The sequence below is a fragment of the Microcaecilia unicolor genome, chromosome 9 (assembly GCF_901765095.1).
Source record: "Microcaecilia unicolor chromosome 9, aMicUni1.1, whole genome shotgun sequence".
Taxonomy (NCBI): Eukaryota; Metazoa; Chordata; class Amphibia; order Gymnophiona; family Siphonopidae; genus Microcaecilia; species Microcaecilia unicolor.
The window spans coordinates 189,228,802-189,254,094 of NC_044039.1; the positions used below are offsets into that span (position 1 = coordinate 189,228,802).

General features: G+C 44.2%; 1 protein-coding gene across 3 annotated transcripts in view; it reads right to left on the reverse strand.

Annotated features, from left to right (window-relative positions):
• MARK3 (microtubule affinity regulating kinase 3) overlaps positions 1–25,293 on the reverse strand; it is a 171,941-nt gene that overhangs the window by 60,965 nt on the left and 85,683 nt on the right. For all 3 annotated transcript variants that reach the window (XM_030214150.1, XM_030214148.1, XM_030214149.1), the window contains exons 6-9: positions 19,412–19,482; positions 16,563–16,619; positions 5,433–5,669; positions 5,187–5,306 (exon numbers count right to left, since the gene is read on the reverse strand). In XM_030214150.1, coding sequence (XP_030070010.1) covers positions 5,187–5,306; positions 5,433–5,669; positions 16,563–16,619; positions 19,412–19,482 — 485 coding nt within the window. The remainder of the gene's footprint in view (positions 1–5,186; positions 5,307–5,432; positions 5,670–16,562; positions 16,620–19,411; positions 19,483–25,293) is intronic.

The window sequence follows — 25,293 nt, forward strand, 5'->3', positions numbered from 1 at the left end:
CTCCTGCACCTCTCCGCTGTGCTCCCGCTGCAGCCTTTCCATCTTCCGGACTGATAGCAGCATTAGCAATGTAAGCACGTTGCCTTCGTGCGCCAGAAAGCCTTCTCTCTGCAGCGAGCGGAAGCAGAAAGTCGCAATACAGAGGCGGCTTCCGGGCTCCATGAAGGCAGCGTGCTTACATTGCTAATGCTGCCGGCAGCCCGGAAGATGGTAAGGCTGCAGCGGGAGCACAGCGGAGAGGTGCAGGAGTGACACCGGAGCTTGCAGAGGGAGTGCGATACAGGACAAGATGGCGGGGGGGGGGGGGGGGGGCAGGGAGAGCAAGCGAATGACACCGGACTTGGAAGGAAGGGCGGGAGGATGAGAAAAAGGTAGGAGTCTGTTGTACTGCGGGGGTGCAGGGGTTATTACTGCTCCTGCAGGGCGGGGAAATAACCTCTTTTTGCACCCGCGGTAAAATTTTGAAATTTTTCCCTATTCCTACGGTTTTACTGCAGATTACTGCAGTTTACTGCGATTACCCACTCCCATGTCATTCTCTATTCACCACTGAAGAGTTGCAAAAGTCGGTGGATAGCTGGATCACATCCTCTAGATTTCCCGCAGCTTGAAACCACTGAGAAGCTAGGGTCCCACTGAGCAGATTTCATATGTAGACGTGCCATGGGTGTAACGAACTGTGGAGGCCATGTGCTCGAAGAGAGTCTCAACATCTGCCAAGCTCAGACAATTGAACTGTGGACACCAGGGACAAAAGATTGTCTACTCATGCCTCGGAGAGATAGGCACTAGCCGTCCTTGTGTCCAGTAGCACGCCAATGAACTCCAATTTCTGAACAGGAGATGGGACTTGGCGTAATTTTACAAACCCCAGTAGTTCTAGCACCTGAATAGTCATCCGCATGGACTCCCGAGCACCGTCCTCTGAGGTGCTCTTCACCAGCCAGTCGTCAAGAGAAGGGAACACATGCACTCCCAGTCTGCGTAGCGACGCTGCAACTACTACTAGACATTTTGTGAAAACTCTTGGAGCTGACGCTAGGCCAAATGGAAGTATGCGGTACTGAAAGTGCTGCGATCCCAGCCGAAACAGAAGATACTTCCTGTGAGCTGGAAGTATCGGGATGTGAGTGTAAGCCTCCTTTAAGTCCAGAGAGCATAGCCAATCGGTTTTCTTGAACCATTGGGAGAAGGTTGCCCAGGGAAACTATCCTGAACTTTTTTCGGACTAGGAATTTGTTCAGGGCCCTTAGGTCTAGGATGGGAAGCATCCCCCTTGTTTTCTTTTGCACAAGGAAGTACCTGGAATAGAATCCCAGCCCTTCTTCCCCTGATGGAATGGGTTTGACCGCATGGGCCTTCAGAAGGACAGAGAGTTCCTCTGTAAGTACCTGCCTGTGCTGGGAGATGTATGAATGAGCTCCTGGTGGGCAATTTGGAGGTTTGGATTCCAGACTGAGTGTGTATCCTAACCTGACTATTTGAAGAAACCATCGGTCGGAGGTTATGAGGGGCGACCTTTGGTGAAAAAACATTAACCTCCTCCCAACCAGCAAGTCGTCCGGCCAGTCCCTTGCTTTCGCTGGGGAGCAGAAGGGGCCTTGGGTGCACACTACTGACGGGAACGAGCATGCTGGGGCTGAGTCTGAGTAGGCTGGCGGGACACCGGAGTGTACCTACACCTGGCATAGGAATAGGGAGCACTCCACAACCCCCCAAAAAAACATCCTGGTTAAGGAGGATGTAGCAGAAACTGCCCAGCGGGAGAGAGAAGCCATAGCATCTGTGTGCTTCTTGATCTGGTCAACCAGGTCTTCTACCTTCTCTCCAAAAAGGTTATCCCCCCGGCAAAGTACATCCACCATCCTCTGCTGAACCAAATGGTCTAGGTCAGAGACACGCAGCCATGCAAGTCTGCACATCGCTACACCCTAAGCAGAGATTCTGAATGCCACATCAAAAGTGTCGTATGCGCCCCTGGCCAGGAATTTACGACAAGCCTTCTGCTGCCTGACCACCTGGCGAAAAGATTCAGCCTGCTCCAGAGGGAGTGCATCAACCAAAGTAGACAGGTGCATCAACCAAAGTGAATGCTCGTGAAGAGCTGGTAAGATTGGATACGGGCAATGAGCATAGCAGCCTGATACGTCTTCCTCCCAAAAGAATCCAAGGTTCTAGCTTCTCTGCCTGGGGGTGCCGAGGCATAGTTTCTAGTACTCTTGGCTCTCTTGAGGGCAGCGTTCACTACCATGGAGTTATGGGGTAACTGAGACCTCATCAACCCAGGTTCACTGTGGATTTGATACTGGGAATCAGTTTTCTTAGGGATTACAGGGCCAGACAGAGGGAACGACCAGTTTCGCATAAAGACTTCCCGGAGTGGATGAGTCCAGGATCTCGAGCATCTCAGCCCTGGGCTCATCCAAATCTATAGGGAACGGAATGGCCTCAGCCATTTCCCGCACAAATGATGAAAAGGAGAGGCTCTCAGGAGGAGACCGTCTCTTTTCAGGTGGAGGGGAAGGTTCAGAGGGAATCCCAAAGGACTCATCGGAGGAAAAGTACCTGGGATCTTCCTCTAACTCCCACGAGCGCTCCTCCTCAGTGTTGGAAAGCACTTCTCTCAGGGATCTCAGAGACTGAGACTGCCTCAACGCTGAAGACCTACGGTCTCGATGGCAATGTCGAGAGGCTGACAACCGCATGGACTGCGGTGAAGCTTCCTCCACCAACATCGAAGGGGAGTCGACCTGGGTGGCAGCTGGTACTGGAGCCGCAAGCAGCACCGAGCTCGGAGACCTCACCAAAGGCGGAGGGCCAGACGTCGCTGCAGCAGACACCATGGCAGGCGCAAGCACCCCTGACGCCGAAGCAGATTGATGCAGTAGTCCTTCCAGAAGCTCTGGAAGCAAGGCCCAGATGTACTCATTGAGAGCCGCCATTGGAAAAGGCTGCGGGGCCAGTGGAGCAGTCAGTCTGCTAAGGCTTGGGAGCAGGAACTGGACTGCTGAGAGGTCGACGTCCCGGCACCTCCTGTATGGAGGGGAAGCAGTCCTCCAGGCGCTGACACTTCTCAGGTGCTGAATCCCTCAGCGCCCAGGAGCTCCCAGCACCATGCATCAAGAGGGGAACGGTGTCGATGCTTCTTAGACTTCGTTCGATGCACCTCACCGAGGCTCCTCAGTGCCAACATCAAATCCCCGTGTCACCTTGGGGTCGGGTCCTACGGACAGTCCCGGGGGGGGGGGGGGGGGGGGTGTCAGTCCAGCAGGCGGCCTCGAGGCAGGTGGAGAACCACTCAATGTCTCACTACTCCCAACGTAGTGTGGTCTCTCAGCAGCCATGCCTACCTCCACTCCCGACATTGATGCGTCCCTCGATGTTGATGGTTCCCGATGCACCGGACCAAGCCTCAAAATGTTTTTCCTCTCTGGGCTTCTTGAGCCAATTGAGTCCTTTTCTTCATACGAAGGCAAAGGACACAATGAGCTGAGCTATGGTCAGGCCCAAGGAACTGGATACACTAGGAATGGGTATCTGTGCCTGAGATGGTCCGGTTGCACCGAGCGACGTTTGAAGCCGCTGGGAGTCTTCGATGACATGGAAGGGAAAACCACACTGGCAAAATCAAATGGCTCGATTGTGCCGAGAAAAAAGGCAGAAAAAGAGAGACCCGACCGCGTGCCCTAAAAGACAGCCTCCATTGAGAAAGAAAGGAAACTTTGAGGGACAATCAAAACTAAGAAAAATAAAGGGAAAAACACTTTTTTTAAAAAATAGAAATAAATGAAAACAAAAAACGAAGGCAAAAAAATACACTTCAAAAATGAAGAAAGCTCTTCCCGGGCGCGAAAAAAGGAGCCACATAAAAAGCTCTCGAGCCTCACGCGGTAGAAAAGAAACTGAGGTATGTCCGTGCATGCACGGTGCACCGCTGCACGCGCAAAAGAAGGCTCTGACAAATCTTTTATTTTTTGCTGTGTTTTTATGCCGACCCACATGTGAGAATACTTCAGCCTGCTTGTCATTGGAGAATATCAGGTTCCAAATGGCACTGCAAATGAAGGTGTTATCAGATATGAAAATCACAGTAAACCCCCAATGAAAGTTTTACCTACCGGTAGCATAAAAATCATCCTTTAAGCAGCAATAAATTACTTTTAAGCCACTCAGTCCCACACAGTGGATCACATTCAGCGGATCATTTGACCATAGCAAACTGAATCTGCCTATTTATGCATCACAAAAATAACTAAGAAAACAAATGGGCAATCGATCTACAAGATCCAGCACGGAACAAAAAGCTGCAGCAGATCGCCAAAAAATTCAAAGTGTCTAATTTATTCACCACTAAAATAATAAATATATAAAATAGTTAAAAGCCCGACATGGCCATGTTTCGCCCTCTCAAAGGACTGTACCAGTAGCTTGGAACAAAACAGTCTTAGATGGGGACTGTTTGACATTTGCGTGGAGACTACCTTGAAACAGCGTTTTATAACGCGAAATATGGATCTGTGTCGGTTGACATCTGGTCTCCAGCTTTTGAAAATAAAATATAGCTAAATTGCTGACGTTGGAAAATCGTGAGAAGCTAAGTACCTCAATATATTGCTAACATTTAGTAGAAATATTGGATGTAATAACTGAAAATAGATAGAAATTGTTTAAAAAGAAAAAAAATGAGAAAAAAAATATATTTAAGGATCGATGAAGATTGCGCTACGCCTCTTTCAGACATATGCTAGGCTCATTTAGCCTTATTAGGGGAAGGTGCGCTGATCTGAGAGATCCATTTATGAAAATATATATATATAAAAAATACTGTAATTCTGAACCCAGTGAACTGTTATTGATAAATGGATGTTGGAAAATGGATTGAAGCAGAGCATTTATTTACTGTTTGTATGTTTATTGACAGTTTTGTTTCAAGTCCCTGATGCAGTCCTATGAGATGGCGAAACATGGTCATGTTGGGTTTTCAGCTATTTATATATTTATTATTTTAGTGGTGAATAAATTGAACACTGAATTTTTTTTTCCAATCTGCTGCTTCTTTTTGTTCTGTTCACAAAAATAACTGTCAGACAACGAACAGCAATTTTTCTAATTGATAACTGGATGACTCATGATAGTACTACTGCATTAATTAGGATGACAAGCTGCATGCAATTTTTATACTTTACCTCTAGAGTGCCTCTTTTGATTGGATTTAGCACCAGGAAACGTTTCAGAAGGTTTTCACAGTCAGTTGACATATAGAAAGGAATCCTGTATTTTCCTCTTAATACTCTTTCCCTTAGCTCCTTTGGGATGGCAAAGGCATGCGTTATCAAACAAATTGTCATTTTTCCTTAAAATTACAAAAACCTGATCTTATACAACAAAATATGATGTATATATAGGAAAATTAGATTTAATTAGCAATATACCTTTAAGTTTTGTCCATCAAAAGGTAGAGATCCACTCACTAGAGTGTAAAGAATAACACCTAAGCTCCAAACATCTACTTCAGGTCCATCATATTTCTTTCCTTGAAAGAGTTCTGGAGCAGCATATGGGGGACTCCCACAAAACGTATCCAGTTTATTACCAACCGTAAACTCATTACTAAAACCAAAGTCTGCTATTTTAATGTTCATATCCGCATCTAGTAGTAAATTTTCAGCCTGCAAGATAATAAAAAAGTTTTTAATTAGAGAAACTTCTCAGACTGTAGCAAAAATAAAAATAATAAATTCATAAGTATTCTTAATGTTCTCAATCAGCAATTTCCTACATGCAAAAATAAAAGTAGCACAAAACTCCACAAATACAAGGGATAATGTAAGAAAGGTTGAAAAAAAAATAAAGCTAGAAGCATAAGACAAGAATAATAAAGTTAAACCAAGGCTGTCATCTTTTCTTAAACAAATTTCATACGGGAAAAAATACTGACCTGAAATCTAAAAGAAATTCTCTCTTGGGATAATAGTCTCTATGGACACTCAAGAAAAGCTTTTTTAGCTATTGAAACGTAGAGTATTGGTCCTGAGGGCTACTTTTTTTCCTTAAATATCCGTATAAGCGTCTTATAGCTTTTTAGGGAAAGGAATTTATTTTCTGGGAATCTTTTCAATTAGAAAATTTTCTTAAAGGGCATGAGAAATGATAAGCTTAGTATTAGGAGTTTAATAGAAGGTTGTAAGCGTTGTGGCCACATCACACAATTTTTGCAAAAATTTCACTGGCTACCAGTACAATACAGGGCTAAATTTAAAACTCTATGTATGATCTTCAAGGCCCGTAAAGAAAATGGCCTGATTACTTGAACGGGATTACCCTCTACATATCTCCAAGGACAATAAGGTCCTCCCAAGGAGTATCCCTAATCACACCCTCTCCAAAGGCATTACACGATGTGATACCTGCAAGCGAGCCTTCTCCGGAGTAGCCTCCACACTCTGGAATGCACTCCCTGAAAGGCTTTGCTTGTTATTTCTACTTCAGGAAGCAGATGAAAGCTTGGCTCTTCAACCAGATCTTTAATGGAAGAAGTAACTATCTTACTAGTCTCTTACACATACACACAAAGAGTGGCTCTGGCTGTACATACTGTAACAGGACATGTTTATCCACCCTACCTTAGCTGCAGGGCCACCGAGAGACAAAGCCAGGCCTGGGGCAAACAAACCCTTGGGTCCGCCCCCTTCTGGGCCCACCCCCTATCCAGGCAGACCCACCCCTCATCCCACCGCCACCCCGCTTACTTGTCCTGCACTCATGCTCCAGGCTGTCACTGTGCACAGCAAACTTCCCCAGGGCCTGGCACTAGCATTGCTCTCCTGTTCCTATGTGCAGCAGCACCACAGACCAGAGTCCTTCCTTCTTGCTGCGTCCAAAGAGGCTGTTTGTATGCGGCAGGAAGGAAGTACTGTGCTCTGCAGCTCTTGCCGCACCAATCTACTACACTTCTTTGAAGGGGTGAACAAGCATGTGGATACAGGTGAGCCGGTTGATATTGTGTATCTGGATTTTCAGAAGGCATTTGACAAAGTACCTCATGAAAGACTCCAGAGGAAATTGGAGAGTCATGGGATAGGAGGCAGTGTTCTATTGTGGATTAAAAACTGGTTAAAAAATAGAAAACAGAGAGTAGGGTTAAATGGTCAATATTCTCAATGGAGAAGGGTAATTAGTGGGGTTCCCCAGGGGTCTGTGCTGGGACCGCTGCTTTTTAATATATTTATAAATGACCTAGAGATGGGAGTAACTAGCGAGGTAATTAAATTTGCTGATGACAAAAAGTTATTCAAAGTCGTTAAATCGCGGGAAGATTGTGAAAATTACAAGAGTACCTTAAGAGCCTGCGAGACGGCATCTAAATGGCAGATGACGTTTAATGTATGCAAGTGCAAAGTGATGCATGTGGGAAAGAGGAACCTGAATTATAGCTACGTCATGCAAGGTTCCAGGTTAGGAGTCACAGACCAAGAAAGGGATCTAGGTGTCGTCATTGATGATATGTTGAAACCTTCTGCTCAGTGTGCTGCCGTGGCTAAGAAAGCAAACAGAATGTTAGGTATTATTAGGAAAGGAATGGAAAACAAAAATGAGGATGTTATAATGCCTTTGTATTACTCTATGGTGCAACCACACCTCGAATATTGTGTTCAATTCTGGTCGCCCTATCTCAAAAAAGATATAGTGAAATTAGAAAAGGTGCAGAGAAGGGTGACGAAAATGATAAAGCGGGTGGGACAACTTCCCTATGAGGAAAGACTAAAGTGGCTAGGGCTCTTCAGCTTGGAGAAAAGGCGGCTGAGGGGAAATATGATAGAGGTCTATAAAATAATGAGTGGAGTGGAACGGGTAGATGTGAAGCGTCTGTTTACACTTTCCAAAAATACTAGGGCTAGGGGGCATGCGATGAAGCTACAATGTAGTAAATTTAAAACGAATCTGAGAAAATTTTTCTTCACTCAACGTGTAACTAGACTCTGGAATTCGTTGTCAGAGAATGTGGTAAAGGCGGTTAGCTTAGCGGAGTTTTAAAAAGGTTTGGACGGCTTCCTAAAGAAAAAGTCCATATACCATTATTAAATGGACTTGGGGAAAATCCACTATTTCTGGCATAAGCAGTATAGAATGTTTTGTACTTTTTTGGGATCTTGCCAGGTATTTGTGGCCTGGATTGGCCACTGTTGGAAACAGGATACTGGACTTGATGGGCCTTCGGTCTTTCGCAGTATGGCAATACTTATGTACTTATGCTTTCCTCCGTATTGTGCACTTAACTCTGTTTCCAGGGCCTGCGTTCCATTTGCAATTTTTTTTCTCACCTCCTGCCCTATGTCAGTTTGACACTGATGTTTCAAGTTCAGCTTTCTTCAATTTGTCTGCCTCCTTCTCAAATTTATCTCACTCCCCTCTTCCCTTTATATGCAGCCTTGCTCCCCTCTTCTCTATCCTTCCCTATATGTGCAACCAGTCTCCCCTTCCCTATACATACAGCCTGTTTCCCCTCTTCTCTTCCCTATAATGTGCAGCCTCTCTCCCGAGTGGAGGCATATAGAAATGATAAGTAGTAGTAGTGCAGTGGGACTTTGATCCTGGGGAACTGAGTTTGATTCCCACTGCAGCTCCTTGGGGCTCTGGGCCAGTCACTTAACCCTCCATTGCCCCTGGTACAAAATAAGTACCTGAATATATGTAAACCGCTTTGAATGTAGTTGCAAAAACTTCAGAAAGATGGTATATCAAGTTCCATTTTCCTTTCCCTCTTCTCTTCCATGTCCATTTTCCCTGTGTGTCCCTGTTCCTAGCCTGCCCCCATGCTCTGCATTTCACTTCCCCTGTCGAACATCTCCAATCTGTATCCCTACCCCCTCTGTGTCCCCATGCCTAACATCATCCCTTTCCCTGACCACAGGCTCCTTTCTTTGTCCCTAACCACCCCTCCCCCAAGTTCAGTATTGGTCCTCTGTGTCCTACCCTCTCTCTATCCAGTATTGACCCTCTCTGTCCCTATGCTCCTCCATGCCCACTGTCTTCCTTTTTTTCCATGCCCCCCCCTCTTCCCTCCATCTCCCACTGACCACAGTCCCACATCTCTCCCCACTATGGCATCTCATCTCCCCCTCTCTCTCTCTGGGTCCCCCTGGGTAGTTTTGCATCTCCCCCTCTCTGCCCAGTTGCCCCCTGGTAGTTAATCACAACCTTTCTGGGTAGCTTGGCATCTCCCCTCTCCCTGCAGGTCCAGATTTCCTTTTGCCCCCTTCCCCTGCCAGTCTAGCATCTCTCCTGACCTTTCCCCGCGAATCCAGCAGCTCTCCCTCCCCTGCCTAGCCCCACGGCACTTCTAACCTGTCTCTGCTTCCTTCTCCCAGAGCGCAAGTCAACACTTCTCCTGCTTCTTCCCATGCCCGCGGCACTTCAAACTTCTCTCTTTGCTGCAGCAGTGATCAACATACGCTGTCTGCAGCTGGTGCTGAAACCTCTCTTTTGGACATCCCGGCCCCTGCGTAAACAGGAAATTGCATCAGCAGGAAGCGCGACATACAGAAGAAAGGTTCCAGCGCCAGCTGCAGACAGCATGTTTATTGATCGCTGCTGGAGAAAATTTGGAAGCGTCGCAGGCATCGGAAGAAGAGGGAGAAGTGTTTGGACCCAGGAGAGGAGGGAGAGTGTAAAGAAACCTGCTGACTCACTCACATTCGGGGAGGAGGGAGAGAGAAATGCAGCATGATGGAAAAACAAAAACAAAAAAAACTCAGGCAGTGTAATGGGGATTCCCAAAATCCCGCAGCACACCTGGGCAGCAGGCAAGGAACACCAATATGCCAAAGCACACCAGTTGAAAAACGCTGCACTATATGTTGATATTGATCCTATAGAAATCGTGTTTGCCTTGCATGTGCCTTTTATTTTACCTGAGAATGTTTACAGCTGAAACAAGTTATTAATGTTGGTGCCTGGAAAGACAATCTTTACCTTTGAGTAGAGGCTCTTGAGTACACTGCCTTCCAATCTGAGGACGAACAACAATATCTGGTTCCTAATTTGACTCTCTTGTCAAAGAACCAAAGATATCTATTGGCTGTGCCCTGGTAAACCGTTCCTGAAGCCCACCACTTGTGGCTTGTCCAATGTTAATGTGTGAGAAAAATGTAAAATTATTTTAACCACGTATGGTAATTATTTAGATACTATAGTTGCTATGGTAAACAGTGATTGGATTGTAAGTACATCCTTGAGGCAAGTCACAATTTTGGATGTGATATTAGTAATCGTTTTCCTTTACCCAGTTATGTTTTTCTCATTTCTGCTCCTAAGAATTCCTTTGTTAAGTTTTATCTTGAAGCAGAGCTCAAACAGATTGATGTTTTTCTATGGTCATCCCATCAACTTTGTCCAAGAACTGAAGCATCTAATGGATTCCAAAGACTCTCATACTATTGAACTTGACCATGACAACATGCACACTGTACATGAAGTTAAGACTTGTTGTGGAGGTTACCTGTTGTGGGGAAACAGGGAATTTTCCTGCTTGTAAATTGTATAGCTATTTTTTATGATGTGCATTTCCCTTGTTTGGCCAGAAGATGGTGACTGTCCTTTGTTTGTAAAGTTGGTATAGAAGTGACAGTTTTCTTCTTCCCTCTTAAACTGAAGTAATCTGCACTGCAGTTAGTCAGAGCCCCTCAGTGTTTATATGCTCTGGGCTCTGACTGAATCTGCTGGAAATCTTTAGTCTCAGAATGAGAGTGTGGAAGGTACAGACCTCTATATTGAGACCCTGTTCAAAGACAGTGAGCAGTTAGTTTTCCTGCACTCCCCAAGTACTACTCAGGTACTGAATAAATGTTTAGTTAATTTAATACTGATTCCTGTTTAACTTACCTGTTTTACTGTATGCTAATTACACCCTATTCATCTGTTCACTGTTCTAACTTGCTATGATAATAAATCAATTAGCTCTGTTTTTCCTGGATTAAGAATCCTGGTGGTTTGTATTTTGGGACTGTGGGTGCTTTCTAGGGACTGTGGGGACCCCTGGAACTGTGGCTCCAGTGTTCTTAGAAACCACTGGGGATTAAGCTGCGTGTGGGAGACTCACTTAGAGACAAGCTTAACCCAGCAGATGGGAGGAAGGATATGCATGTGCACAGGTGGTAGTGGGCCTGAGCAGTGCTGGGAGAGACCTTCTAGGTGGCAACAGGATTAGCCCCAGGTGGGTGCTAGGCATTCCATGACACCTGTCTACTATCATTTTTTACTACTTGCTTTTTCCACCCTTTGGATCATCGTCTTCATGTCTATCATCTATCTGATGTGTAAGAATCTTATCTGTCGCATCATTCATCAAGGACCATCTCCAGTGACCATGAGACTACAAGATTTGTGAAGACTAACCATAATGATTGATTCCCCCACCTTATGCATGCCCTAATTCATTGATTACATTGATTTACTAATTGTTGCATGCTTATTTGGTTATGTTCATTTTGTTTACTGAATCAGTAATGCAAAACAATGTACAAACAATTTTAGTGAAGTAGTCATTTTGATGTTTAGTACCTCTGAGATACCTTTAACAGATTCTGATTTACTGATTGAACTTGTAATACTTCAATGGTACCAGTTATCTTATATGCTTAGTGTTAGTGATATTGTACACCATATATTACATGTTTACTGCTTTATGTAGTATTATGGATGCAAATATATTAATTTATCTTGACCTCATGCCAGTTGGTTCTGACTTGTTTAATTATACTGTTAGTTAGGTTGAAGCTGGAAAATACTCCTTTTTAGTTATTCCCCTTTGGGGGGTGGGGGAGAACTGTAGAAGTGTTTGCTGGGTCACCTTTGTGGGCCTGAGACCTAACTTATGTTCTACATCATGCTCTGAGCCATGGTGGCATGGTTTCTGCAAAATTCCCTGCTTTGCAATTTTGTGGAAAATGTGCTGTGCTAAAGGACACTGCTTGCCTGAATACCATCTTTGTCTATTGTTCACATAGCCATACTGGGTCAAAGTAATGGTCCATCTAGCCCAGTATCCTGCTTCCAACAGTGGCCAATCCAGGTCACAAGTACCTGGCAGAAACCCAAATAAATGGCAAGATTTCATGCTACCAATCCCAGGGCAAGCAGTGGCTTCCCCCATGTCTCTCTCAAGAACAGACTGGATTTTCCTCCAGGAAATTATCCAAACCTTTTTAAACCCAGATACGTTAACCGCTGTTACCACATCCTCCAGCAACAAGTTCCAGAGCTTAACTATCCTTTGAGTGAAAAAATATTTCCTCTTATTTGTTTTAAAAGTATTTCCATATAATTTCATTGTGTGCCCTCTGGCCTTTGTACTTTTTGAAAGAGTGAAAAATTGATTCACTTTTCCTGTTCTACACAACTCAGGATTTTGTAGACCTCAATCATATCCACCCTCAGCTGTCTCTTTTCCAAGCTGAAGAGCCCTAACCTCTTTAGCCTTTCCTCATATGGGAGGAGTTCCATCCCCTTTACCATTTTGGTTGCTCTTCTTTGAACCTTTTCTAATTCTGCTATATCTTTTTTGAGATACGGTCACCAGAATTGAACGCAATACTCAAGGTGAGGCAAGAATTCCAGCAGGGCCAGGCAGACCACTCGAGTCTTCAGGTGACAGATGGACCAAGATGCCTCCAGCACAGACCAGGCTCCTTGTGCCACTCGACTCAGACAATGGGCTCCTCAACCAAGGAGATCTGCATCTGTAGTGACTAGCATTCACTCCAGGGATTCCAGGAGGTAAACCAGCTGTCCCACCAATCCAGACTGACTCTCGCCCTGGCAGAGAGAGGGAGGGGATGCTCAAAGTCCTTGGGAACTGGGGTTCAACAGGACAATAGGGCCAACTGCAGGGGACCTATATGTGCTCTCGCCCAGGGCACCGCCTCCAGTGTCACTGCCATGGAGCCCAGGAGTTGCAGGTAATCCCATACCTTGAGTATCTTCAGGTTATACAATTTGTGCCTGAAGCTTTTCTGCTCATTCCTCCGAAAGGAAACTATCCCCCCAAGCGGTGTCAAATTGGCCACCCAGGTACTCCAGGCCTCGAGAGGGAACCAGGTGACTCTTCCCCTGCCTTATGTCCCAATCCAGGCCCTCCAGGAGAAATATGACCTGAGAGGTGGCCAAACTGGCTTCCTCTATGTCCACCTGAATCAGCCAATTCTCCAGACAGGGATAAATCCAGGATGCCCTGGCGACACAGATGTGTAGCTACCACCACCATGTGCTTGGAAAAGGTGTGGGAAGCTGTAGCCAAAAACAAAGGCAAAGCCTGAAATGGAAGTGCAACCCAAGCAACAAAGTGAAAATACCTCTTGTGATAGTCTGTGATGGGAATGCGCAGATACTACTCCATGAGTTCCAGGGGCATCAAGAACTAGTTTTATCATTGATAAGGAAATGCACCAAACACGGGGGTTATGAAAACTATGGAACCAAAGGGTTTAAATTCACTGATAGATTGGAATGTGTTTTTTGTAATAGATCTTAAACTGACTTAGCACCAAAAAAAAAAAAATATATATATATATATATATATATATATATGTATGTGTGTGTGTGTGTGTGTGTGTGTGTGTGTGTGTGTGTCAACGATACTGCTATTTGGCATTTTTTGCACTCGACTCTTCTCTCAGCTTTATTTATCAATCAACAGCCTTTTTAAAGGCTTTATTTGGTTCACTTTCTTCAACTTATCAACTGACGTTTACCAAGTACAGGCTTCCTAAGGCAGGCGGTGTTCGTCAAAACAGGGTGCCGTGTTGAGTCTTATCTACTATTAAAGAATATTTTACCATCTTTCGTCTCCTTGGATTTGTTTGGAAGTGTCCTGTTGATCACGCTTGCCTCTGCATTTCTTCTCGTAGTGGATCCAGTTTCTCCACTTCTGTGGCTTCCTTTGTATTGGTATGTCCAACAGGAAATGATCTGTATTCTATTTCCTATGTTAGGTCTATATTAGGTGTCAATGGTAGCTGATATAATTAGACTGGGCACGGAGAGGGAAGCTGTAAGCAGTCTGCAACTTTAATTTGTTTAAGGATACTGGACTGAATATTTGGGTAACCTGTCTGTGTTCTGTCCCAAAGATGTAAAGAAGTGAAATTGAGCATGCAAGAAATATTGAACACCTGAGGAAGCCAGCACTGTCGAGTGAAATGGCGGCCCTGTCGGGTGCATCAGATAAGTGCTCTCTTCATGAAGTTACTTGTTTAGATAACGCTAAGTTAACACTGTAAATATGAGATGTGACAATAGATAGATGTGACAATTTGCACAGCAGCACACAAAAAATGAGGGGGTTTAAGACTGATGAAAGAAAAAGGAAAAGAGTCTGAAAAGACTAAAAGTGCTGTTTGAGTATAGTTATCGAGGTCTCTTTCTCCCTAAAGTTTGGTGTGCGACATTGGTTCTCACATTTCTGCAGTTTGGTGCAGTAATTGTTGTTGATCACATTTTTTGCACTAGGTGCTTACTGTGTTAGTAGTTTTGAATTTGGTCCGAGGGAGAATCCTCCGTGATATTGTGGAGCTGATCAAGGTGGGGTGTCCAGTAACCCCTGATCCCCCTGTGGTGCCTGACCTTCAGAATGGGGCCCCGGTGGTGACATCTGGGCCCAACACTGGCTGAGAGGCCAGCGTCTTCCTGCAGGGCTTGCAGGAACAGCTCTGGAGCCAAAATCCGCTAGGGGCCCCCACTGGTCCCCACCTCCCCCTGCAGGCAGACCTGAGGTGGCTAAGAAAGGCAGGCTCCCCACTCCAACAAGTCCTGTTGGGGACAGAGAAGGCTTCTGAAAAAGCAAACGTGGGCAAGATGACCACAGATACCAATGCTTTAGTGCAGGAACCGCAAAAGCAGTTCCAGCCGCCCCTTTGGGGCCATTTCCAAATTCAGAAATGATACATCACAGGCGGGGCAGACAGGGCCGGCAGCTGTATTAAGTTGCCAGGTCTTGCAGACACTGCAGAATCTGTCGGCATGCATGCCTGGTATATGCAAGCTTGCCTGACACTTGGGCCGACCAGCCAAGGGCTTCAGCATCTCTCGAGTGCGCTTCCCTTTTTTCTTTTTCTTAAAGCTGCAAGAGCAGGCTTTTTGTTTTGTTTTTGAAATTTACACTTAGTTTTATTCCCTAAGCAAGGGAATAAAGCTAAGCCAGGAAAACCCAATTAGATTTTTTTTTCTAAACTGCCTGGGGGGAAAACATCAAAACAGGGTGAACAGGCCTGCCTCATAAATTTAAAAGTGGCAATGCCTCCCCTGTTGCAAAAATGAAATCTGTACCAGACTAAAACACTCAAGGAAAACAATTGCTACACCCATTATAACACACAGATCAAGCACAGCTTAGAAATAGTTGAAAAAAAAACAAACAAAAACCTTATGGATAAAACATGCTGGGAGGCGGACCACAGCAGCTCTTCATTCCAATTTCTTGTCCCCTTTAAATTGGTATAGGCTAAGCCATAACTGGGTACCTCGGAAGAACACACCAATTGGTGGTTTGTCCTTTGACAATAGAGGAAATGTTGTCCAGAGGACAGAGATCCCACAGATTTTTTTTTTAATAGCTGGTTAGCATTTTACCAGAATTTATTTATTTTTTTTTTTTTAAACACAGAAAGCCTTTTCCTTCCTATGCACCCCCTCCCCTCAGGTATCCACTCACTCCAAATTTAATTTCTGTACTGAAATCCATAGTTGATATAAGGAGAAAGACCTCTGAAAGGCTGTGGTACCGTACTGCATGATTAACTTGTGCACCAATTTCTCTGGTTCATAAAGCTTTTAGGTTCACTGCAATTGCTGCAACAACTTCCACTACAGCTTCCTTCTAGAGTGTAAGCTCTGTTGAACAGGGGCTGTCTTGTCTCTTACATGTTTGTGGACGGCACTGCATATATCTAGTAGCACTACAGAAATAAGCAGTAGTAGTACTATAGAGGAAGTAAAGATGAATGTGATTAACATTATAAGCCTACTAGACAGATAAAAAGGACAGCGACTTCCTCTGCATGTACAAAAACACAATACAGATTTTTCTTTTATTACAGTTTTTACCTGTTGAACTTCAGAATTTCATTAAAAAAGCATAATTTAAAACACAGTCTTACAATATTCTTTTTTCTCTACCCAGCAGTTGGCTAGTTGGTTAAGATTTTCTGTTGGGCTCTCCCCTGAAATCTTAATTCAGTACTGCTAACTGGAAAAATCTATATTGAAGAATGAATTAGAGAGGAAAGGAAATTAGTTGTATTAAACAGCTCCATTATGTACATGTGGATACCAAATAAGTATATGTGCAAGTGCTCTAATATGGCAAGCAGCTATTAATATTTTTCAAAATACAATCTATTCCATTTATTTATTTTTCAGTTCTTGGTTGACTAGCAAATTTATCATAAATTTTAATTTTATTATTGCTACACTGATAATATACTACACTAAAAATGTTGAATGTTACACAATGTTGTCATTCAATATCCACCAGGCTCCATTTTCATACAGAAGGGATTTCTACTTACCTTAAGATCTCTATGAACAATACGCTTCTGATGGCAATATTGCACTGCAGATACTATCTGGATAGAAAATAGGCCTTGTTACTTAATTGCTACCTCCAAGCCACAGACTCATGATTTTGACATTTCAGTCCTGACAATTTAGGAACTACACCAAATTACTACTCAAATCCATTATATAGTTCAAACACAGTTATCAGCCATGGCTTTAACATGTAACAGAGGGTTCTCACATCATATAGATGTCAGCGGCTGCTGCATTTTCTATAACTGTTTGTGGGCCCCCCCCCCCAGTTGACCCCCCAACCATTTTTAAGAAACAGCTAAAGAATTTTTAAAATGCTAGGGACACAAGAGTATTTAGGTATAGATGTAATTTACTGTCTGGAAATAATTAGTATGGGAGCTTGGTGACAAAGAAATGCATATACAGGACTGAGTTGCAAGTTATATGGGAATGGGGTGTGGGTACAGGGAGAGGAATAGAAAGCATTTGGGTGTCCACAGGAACCAGTCTGATGCCCCCAATATTGAACAAATTTCAATATGTCCAGGGAGGGGTAATTTGTATTGTTTGGTAGTCCCATTCATTTTGAAACGTTGGTGCCTATACAGATGTCCATGAAGGCTGCGTTCTTGTGCTTATTCCTACTCTATTGTCTTTCATGTAATAAAGCCCCTGCCTCTTGTTTTATTTGATTATGCATGTTTTTATAACCAGTTCTGGGCTTAACCAGGATGCCATGCTAAATATAAAATAGAATAAATTAATCAATAATGTTGACACTTAGTTGAGGGAAGATATAGTATAAAAACAATGAATCCAAAACACACATCCCATTTCTGGCAACAAATGGAGAGAAACAGGACAGAGGCTGTTTTAGAATGTGTTAGTGTCTAGCTGTTTATTATGAGTTACATAACATTCTGAATTTTAATGTATAGACATTAGCTTGATATGAAAGAGAATCAAACATATAAACGTCAAGTGACCGACTCACCTGCAAATGCGCAGTAGAGACTTCCCTCTCTGTCCCGCCCTCGCGTCAAGATGTGATGACGTCAGAGGGCGGAACAGAGAGGGAAACGGAGTCGGACTGGAAACGAACATCGCACGCACCAACCTCCACCCTCCCCCCCGCCATCCCTGCCGCCGCGCCCACCCCCCTCCGTATGGGGCCCCCTGCACTAACCTGACAGCGCCTCTCACCTCCGTGTGGAAGCTCTGCAGGCAGCAGCAGAGCGATCTGCTGCTGCCTGCAGTGCTTTCACACGGAGGTGAGAGGCGCTGTCAGGTCAGTGCAGGGGGCCCGGCATGGAGGGGGGAGGGATCGGCGGCGAGGAAGGTAGCTGGAAATCTCACCCGTTTTAACGGGCTTAACGGCTGGTAGTATATAAATTCAGAACTACTAATTCAATTTGATATTTTCTATTTCTTTCTTGTCAACCTTTTAAAGCAAAACAAGAAAAGGTAGAGAAGTATTAGTTGATCTTCCTTAGACAGATCTAAGGAAACAAATGTCCCACATCCAGAATCTCTACGAAGAAAGTTACATGGTGGGTCTTGCTTGGTACACTTGCAATATGAAAGCAAGCAATGTTTCTTTAATAACTAGCTTTTACTAACATGCCATGAATTCTCAGCACAGGAATTATAAAACAGTAGGCTTAGTCACTGTAACAGGAAATAAAAACATGACTAGATGGGACCTACTCAGATTAGAATAAACGATAAATACTCTGAAATACAAATACAGTGATAGGAAGGACACTATGTCAAAAGCCATAAATATAAGTGGAGGGCTCCTGCTTAATGTGACATTTAATATATCTGCCAAACTTCCTAAGGGATTTCTAAGTATATATTTCCTCCTAGGTTCAATACATAAGAACCTTTACCTAGTCTGTGACAAAGGAACACTTACCAAATCACACAAATGTTAACTTTCATAACAACTTTGGGCTAGATTTACTAAAGTTCACTCTCATGCTAGCACACAATTAGCAGAGGTTTCCCCATTAGTGAAAGCTGAGCTGATGCTAAAGACGGCTAAAGAGGACAGTCCTTGAGACAGCCCGTGGAGGCAAAACATGCATGTCGGACACTAAATCCCCAGTCTGACAATATTTAAGGTGATTACAAATATTGTTTAATCACTTTAAAGTTAAAACTAAATTAAATCTAAAGTTGCTAAATCGGGTGTACCGATGAGGAGGTGGATGCCTATTATCTTGCAAAAGTGTGAAGACACGGGCAAGCAGCACCGCTGAGGTCACCAAGTATTTTGAGAAGTATCATCTAAAGATTGGTGGAAGATCAGTGGACATATCAATGTCAGGGTGATCCAAAAATTATCACCACCACAGCAGGAGGGAAGAGATCATAGTGTTGCAGTCTCCTGCACAATAATATTGATTATTATTTGCCATCTGTGACGCACACTATTTACAGCAGATCTCATTGCAACGAGACCTTTTTATTATCAATGCATGCTAATGTGGTAGTGCACTTTAGCAGATCATGGTAGAATTAGCTTTAACATTTTGAACAGATCAAACCTGAGCCTAAAATCATTAACACTATGCATTTTGTCTTCTGTGAAAAACCGGCGCCAAAATAAGAATGCCAGGACATAAAGACTACTTTCCAGTGACTCATTTTTCTAGGGCAATATTAAAACACACTATAACACAAAGTGTGTTCTCTAGTTTGTAGTATCATTTGACTCAATACAGATTTAGGAATAGAGGCACATTTCAGGAATCACAGAGCTATACTGTCCTGGCTTTAGTGATTATAATTGCTCACATATTTTAAAAAGCGTTCAGCATTGGAAATGTTTCCTACATACCTGTCTAAATTTAGCTCTTGCTTCCTTTTCCTTCATTCTTCCATGTGCAACTAAATAGTCAAAAACTTCCCCTGCAATTAAGAAAATGAAAGAGGTTAAAACTAATCCAACAGGATTTCAGTACCAATAAACTGCTTACTGTCCAAACCAAGCAAAAAGCAAATTAAGCACTAATACCGGGAGACATACAAGTAAATGATGAATATTTAAAAAAACAAAACAAAAACACACACATTACAAGAGCCATATAAATGTATCCCATAGACCATTATAAAGGGGAAAGGGAATGGGATTTGATGTACTGTCTTTTTTGTGGTTACAATCAAGACAGTTTACCTTTATTATATACAGATACTTATTTTGTACCTGGGACAATGGAGGGTTAAAGTGACTTGCCCAGAGTCACATGGAGCTGGAATGGGAATTGGACCTGGTCGGTTCCCCTGGTTCTCAGGCTGCTGCACTAACCAATAAGCTGCTACTCCACTCTCACTGGCATTTTAACATTTAGACTTGCAAAAAGTGATAAGCTGACCAGAACCATGATAGAATACTGCAAGAACTATGTCTGTGCACATTTTCTCACCCACGTACTTCAGCCTCGAGCCTCTAAAAGATTTAGCTTTCATGTCCATTCAGTCTTCTGCATTTAGTCTCAAGAAGAGCTGACCTGTGAATTTAAATGCTTTTAGGTGGCACAGAGCTTTCAGGGTACAGGAATGGGGGTCTGGAGCTGAATGTGCCAGTGAAAATGTATCTTCTTGGCACATGGGTTGCAGGTTATGAAACCTTACTCTAAGTTTATGCATTGTAAAAGCAGAAATTCCTCTGAAGCTTTGTGACCTACAGTTACTTATCAAAATTAAAGCAGAACCACTAGTTTAGTACTGTCATACCACTATATTTTAACACTGAGGTTTTCATAGTTATGAGAACAAATTATCAGTTTGCTCAAATTATATTTAATAAAACTCAATTTAAATAATATGCAGATATATCTGTACAACCACGGAGAAAACATACACAATTTAAAAATCATGCAAATTAAGATGTGTACTTGAACTGTGTATGTTTGTTTATGTGTATGATGCTCTTAAAAAGACTGAGGGCTCTGTTAACTAAGGTGCATTTGTGTTTTAGCGCGCCTACACTTAGTGCACGCTAACCACGTAGGCGCCTATAGAAATATTGTAGGCACGTACATGATTAACATGAGAACATGGTTAACACGCATTAAAAACGTTAACGCGCCTATAATGCTACTTAGTAAACAGGGCCCTGAATTGGCACAATTCTATCGAAGAGGCTCTGAACTCTACCATGAGCTTTTAAAAAGTAAAATTATGCCTTACCTGATAATTGTCTTTCCTTTAACGCAGCAGATGAATCCAGGAACTAGTGGGTTAAGTCCGCCTACCAGCAGGTGGAGACAGAGATAAACAAACTAAAGACAGTGATGTCAGACGGCCAGCTCCTTACTCAGTTAGTATGTCATTCGTAAGCATTTGCCACGGCCAAAAATATGAAACCAATAACAACCAGAAACCATCCTCACTATGAAAAACAGAGAACCAAATAAGAACTTCGAAATAACTGCAACTTGATCCAGAAATCGGAATCCTTTCCGTGTTCCCATATCTGTCTGAACTCTGCAAAAGAGAACCCAGAAGGAAAACATAGCCACACTGCGCGGAAAATGAAAAAACCGTCAGCTGAACTAGGGAGGGATCCTGGATTTATCTGCTGCGTTAAAGGAAAGAAAATTATCAGGTAAGACATCATTTTACCTTCCTTGTCACTTGCAGCAGATGAATCCAGAAACTAGTGGGATGTACCAAAGCATTCCTTAAGTAGGGTGGGAAGCCGACGCTCTCCGCGCCAACACTCCCGCCCCAACACTCCCGCCCCAAAACTCGCATCCTCCCGAGCAGACACATCTAGCCTGTAATGCTTCGCAAAAGTATGACGGGACGCCCAAGTAGCCACCTGACAAATCTCTTCCAGAGATAAGGCCGAGGCCTCTGCCCAAGAAGCCGCCTGTGCCCGAGTAGAATGCGCCTTCAGGGCCACTGGAGACGCCCGCCCTTGTAGCAGATACGCCACTCCAATGGCTTCCCTAATCCAGCGAGCAATGGAAGCCTTAGAAGTCGCCTCACCTCTTTTCGATCCCGACAAGAGCAGAAAGAGATGATCCGAGCATCGAAACTCGTTAAGAGATCTACAAGTACCGAAACAAGGCTCTCCGCACGTTCAGGAAATGTAGTGAGGCAAACTCCCCAGGATAATCCTCTCGTCAAAAAGACGGAAGATAAATCGCCTGATTGACGTGGAAAGCCGAAACCACTTTAGGTAGAAACGACGGCACCGTCTGAATAGACACCACTGCTTCAGAAAACTGCAAAAAAGGATCTCTGGAAGACTAAGCCTGAATTTCAGAAATCCTCCTAGCCGAAGCAATGGCCACCAAAAACACGGTCTTAAATGTTTGAGCCGTTGAATAAGGTTTCTGAGAAGGATCTAATGGTGGGGCCTGGAGGGCTTGCAATACCACATTCAAATGCCACGCCGGGCATGGCTGCCACAGAGGAGGCCGAAGCCGAAGAGCTCCGGGTAGGAAACAGACCACAGCAGAGTGAGCTGCTAAAGAGGAACCATCCAGTTTACTCCTAAAACAAGCTAGCGCGGCCACCTGCACTTGAAGGGAATTATATGCCAATCCCTTTTGAAGACCATCCTGAAGGAACTCCAGAATAACCGGAATGTCCGCCCGAAAAGGCGATTCAGTACGCAAAGCACACCACACTGAGAAAGCTTCGCGCCACCAAAAGAGTGGCAATGACTGGTTCTGAAAATCCCTTCTTCCTCAGCTGCCGCCTCTCAACAGCCAGGCCGTAAGACCAAAGCAGGAGGGATTTTCCATCTGAACTGGCCCTTGATGCAGCAGATCGGGAGTCACAGGAAGCCGCAATGGTGGCTCTGAGAGTGCTCGAATGAGATCTGCATACAACAGCCGTCGGGGCCAGTCTGAGACCACTAGAACGACCAGCCCCCGATGCCGCCCTATGCGGCAAAGAACTCTCCCTATCAGAGGCCACGGAGAAAAAGAATACGGTAGCTGTTGTTCCAGCCATGGCTGGAGAACAGCGTCCAATCCTGTGGATCCTGGCTGCCGTTTGTGGCAGAAGAACTAGGGAACTTTGGCATTGCAAGCCATGGCCATGAGATCCATTACTGGTCTTCCCCAACGTTGACAGATCAGCCGAAAAGCCGAGTCCGACAGCGTCCATTCTGCTGCGTCCAAAAGAGTCCGGCTGAGAAAATCCGCTTGAACATTGTCTTGACCTGCAATGTGCGCTACCAACAGACTCTGAACATGCGCTTCCGCCCATACTAGAAGGCGAGATGCTTCCACTGCCAAGGGAAGACTGCGAGTGCCCCCCTGCCGATTGATGTAGGCCACTGTCGTGGTGTTGTCCGAGAATACACAAACCGCCTGCCCCTGCAGAAGGTCCTGAAAACTCCACATCGCATTCACGACTGCTCGCAACTCCAGACGATTTATTGGCCAAGTCGCTTTGAGAGGGGTCCACGATCCCTGGGCTACTCGATGAAGACAATGGGCTCCCCAGCCCACAGGGCTGGCATCCGTCACAACTACCAACCAATTGGGAGATGCCAGAGAAACACCCTTCTACAAACTGGCTGACCGGAGCCACCACGCAAGACTGTCCCTGGCACGGCTCCACCAAGGAAGGCGTCGTTGATAATCCAGCAACGTCGGCGACCATCTGCTCAAAAGGAAATTCTGAAGAGGCCGCATGTGAGCCCTTGCCCATGGAATGACCTCCAAGGTCGATGTCATGAAACCGAGGAGCTGAACATAGTCCCACACTCGGGGAGCATGACAACTCAATAAGGTCCGTACCTGAGAAAGCAATTTGATCCTTTGCCCCTCAGGGAGAAACACCTTCCCCTGCTTTCAAGATACTCCAGACTGAGTAGGAATCAGATGACTCTTGTCCATATTGACTCTTGTCCATATTGACCACCCAACCTAAGGACTGCAATACCGCAATTACTCAGTTGGTGACCACTAGACACTCTTCTGCTGTCGTCGCCCGAATCAGCCAGTCATCGAGATATGGATGCACTCGAATACCCTCCTTCCGCAGGAACGCCGCCACCACCACCATGACCTTGGAAAAAGTGCGTGGAGCAGTAGCCATTCCAAAAGGAAGGGCCCGAAACTGGAAGTGCTGACCCAGCACCACAAATCTGAGAAATCTCTGATGGGGCTGCCAAATGGGAATGTGCAAGTAAGCTTCCTTCAAATCGAGAGCCGTCAAAAACTTGCCTGGTTGAACAGCAGCAATAACTGCCCTTAATGTCTCCATGTGGAAGTGATGAACCCGCAAAAACTGGTTTACTTTTCTGAGATCGAGAATAGGCCGAAAAGCCCCTCCCTTCTTTGGAACCACAAAGAAGATAGAGCTGGCTTGAACACTGGAACAGATGAGGTACTGGTTCAGGGCACCAAAATCCCTAGCCTCTGACCTCGCTAGATCTAATATTTAAAGCCTTCTCCCTGTGAGTTTGGCATCTCTCCCCTTTTATCCCACTCTGGCCCGGTCTCTCTCCCCTCCACACTTGCAATTATGCAATCAATATTCAAAGAGATTTAAGTGTTTCATCTAAAACTTCAATATATCATGATGATCCATGGTGCTCCTAGAGGCTTCCAAAGACCGTGGCGTTCCCCTTGGCCATGCCCCTTCAGCCATACTCCGTGGACATGTGCTGTAGTGCATGCGAGTTTTATAGATAACCTGGGTATTCTATGATGGAACACAGATTGCATTCAGCCAGGTGCTGTCTTCCCTCTGCTGCAACTTCCTGTGGGCAGAACGTAGCAGTAGAAGGAAGACCCAAGGACTAGCAGCTTGTGTTCAGCCTATCTAGGGGGGAGGGGAGGGAGATGAGAATGTATGATTCCAGACCTGCAGGAAGAGGTAAACAGAGAGGGAAGAAAGACCGGTAGAAGGAGAGAAGGAGAGAGATGCCCTGTGGCCTGATGCAAACTGGCTCAGGGCACCACAATTCCTTGAGCTGGCCTTGATTGCATATGATTTGCACAGCTATGCAGTTTACAAAATATATAAACTAAAATCAATACTATGAAACTAAGAAGTTAACTTAATAGAGCAAACATAATGCAAAAATAGCATTGTCCCTCAGAAATAAATAAATAAAAGTTAGGTGTAAACGTACTTCAGAAATATTTAGGCCAACATCACAACAGATCAGTATCAGAAACGTCATTGCAAGTTGGGTGTTAGGCACTGATAGTTACAGGTTGACCTGTATACTCACATAAGAGAGTTACTAACATGAACTGCCATTATTACTCTATCTACCATTAAGATTCTCTTTGCTTCATGTACAATTTCTCATTCATAATAGATTTTCTAAATGTTAAATATCCTAGTATGTTTATGACACTGTATTGTAAAATTGGATTCTTATAACAAATTACTCTCTTATGCATTATTGTTATGTATCCTATAGTGCTTATCGTAAGACACACTGAACTCAAACTTGCTTGGGATGTGAGATATAAATGTCACAAATAAATAAACCTGTTATTTAAAGCAGATCCCACTGTGTACAATAAGACCTAGTTACTAATAGGACAGATTAAACGGCATTTAGTGCACACTAATACAGTAGCACACAGTAACGCCACTTGATTAATTTAATTTGCAATTATTATATTATTTAGGGCCAGATACACTAAAATGTGATAATGCTATTCACACACATTATTAGTAAATTTATAGTACATAAAATGAAACCTGTGACAAAGTACATTAATGAGTTTTAGT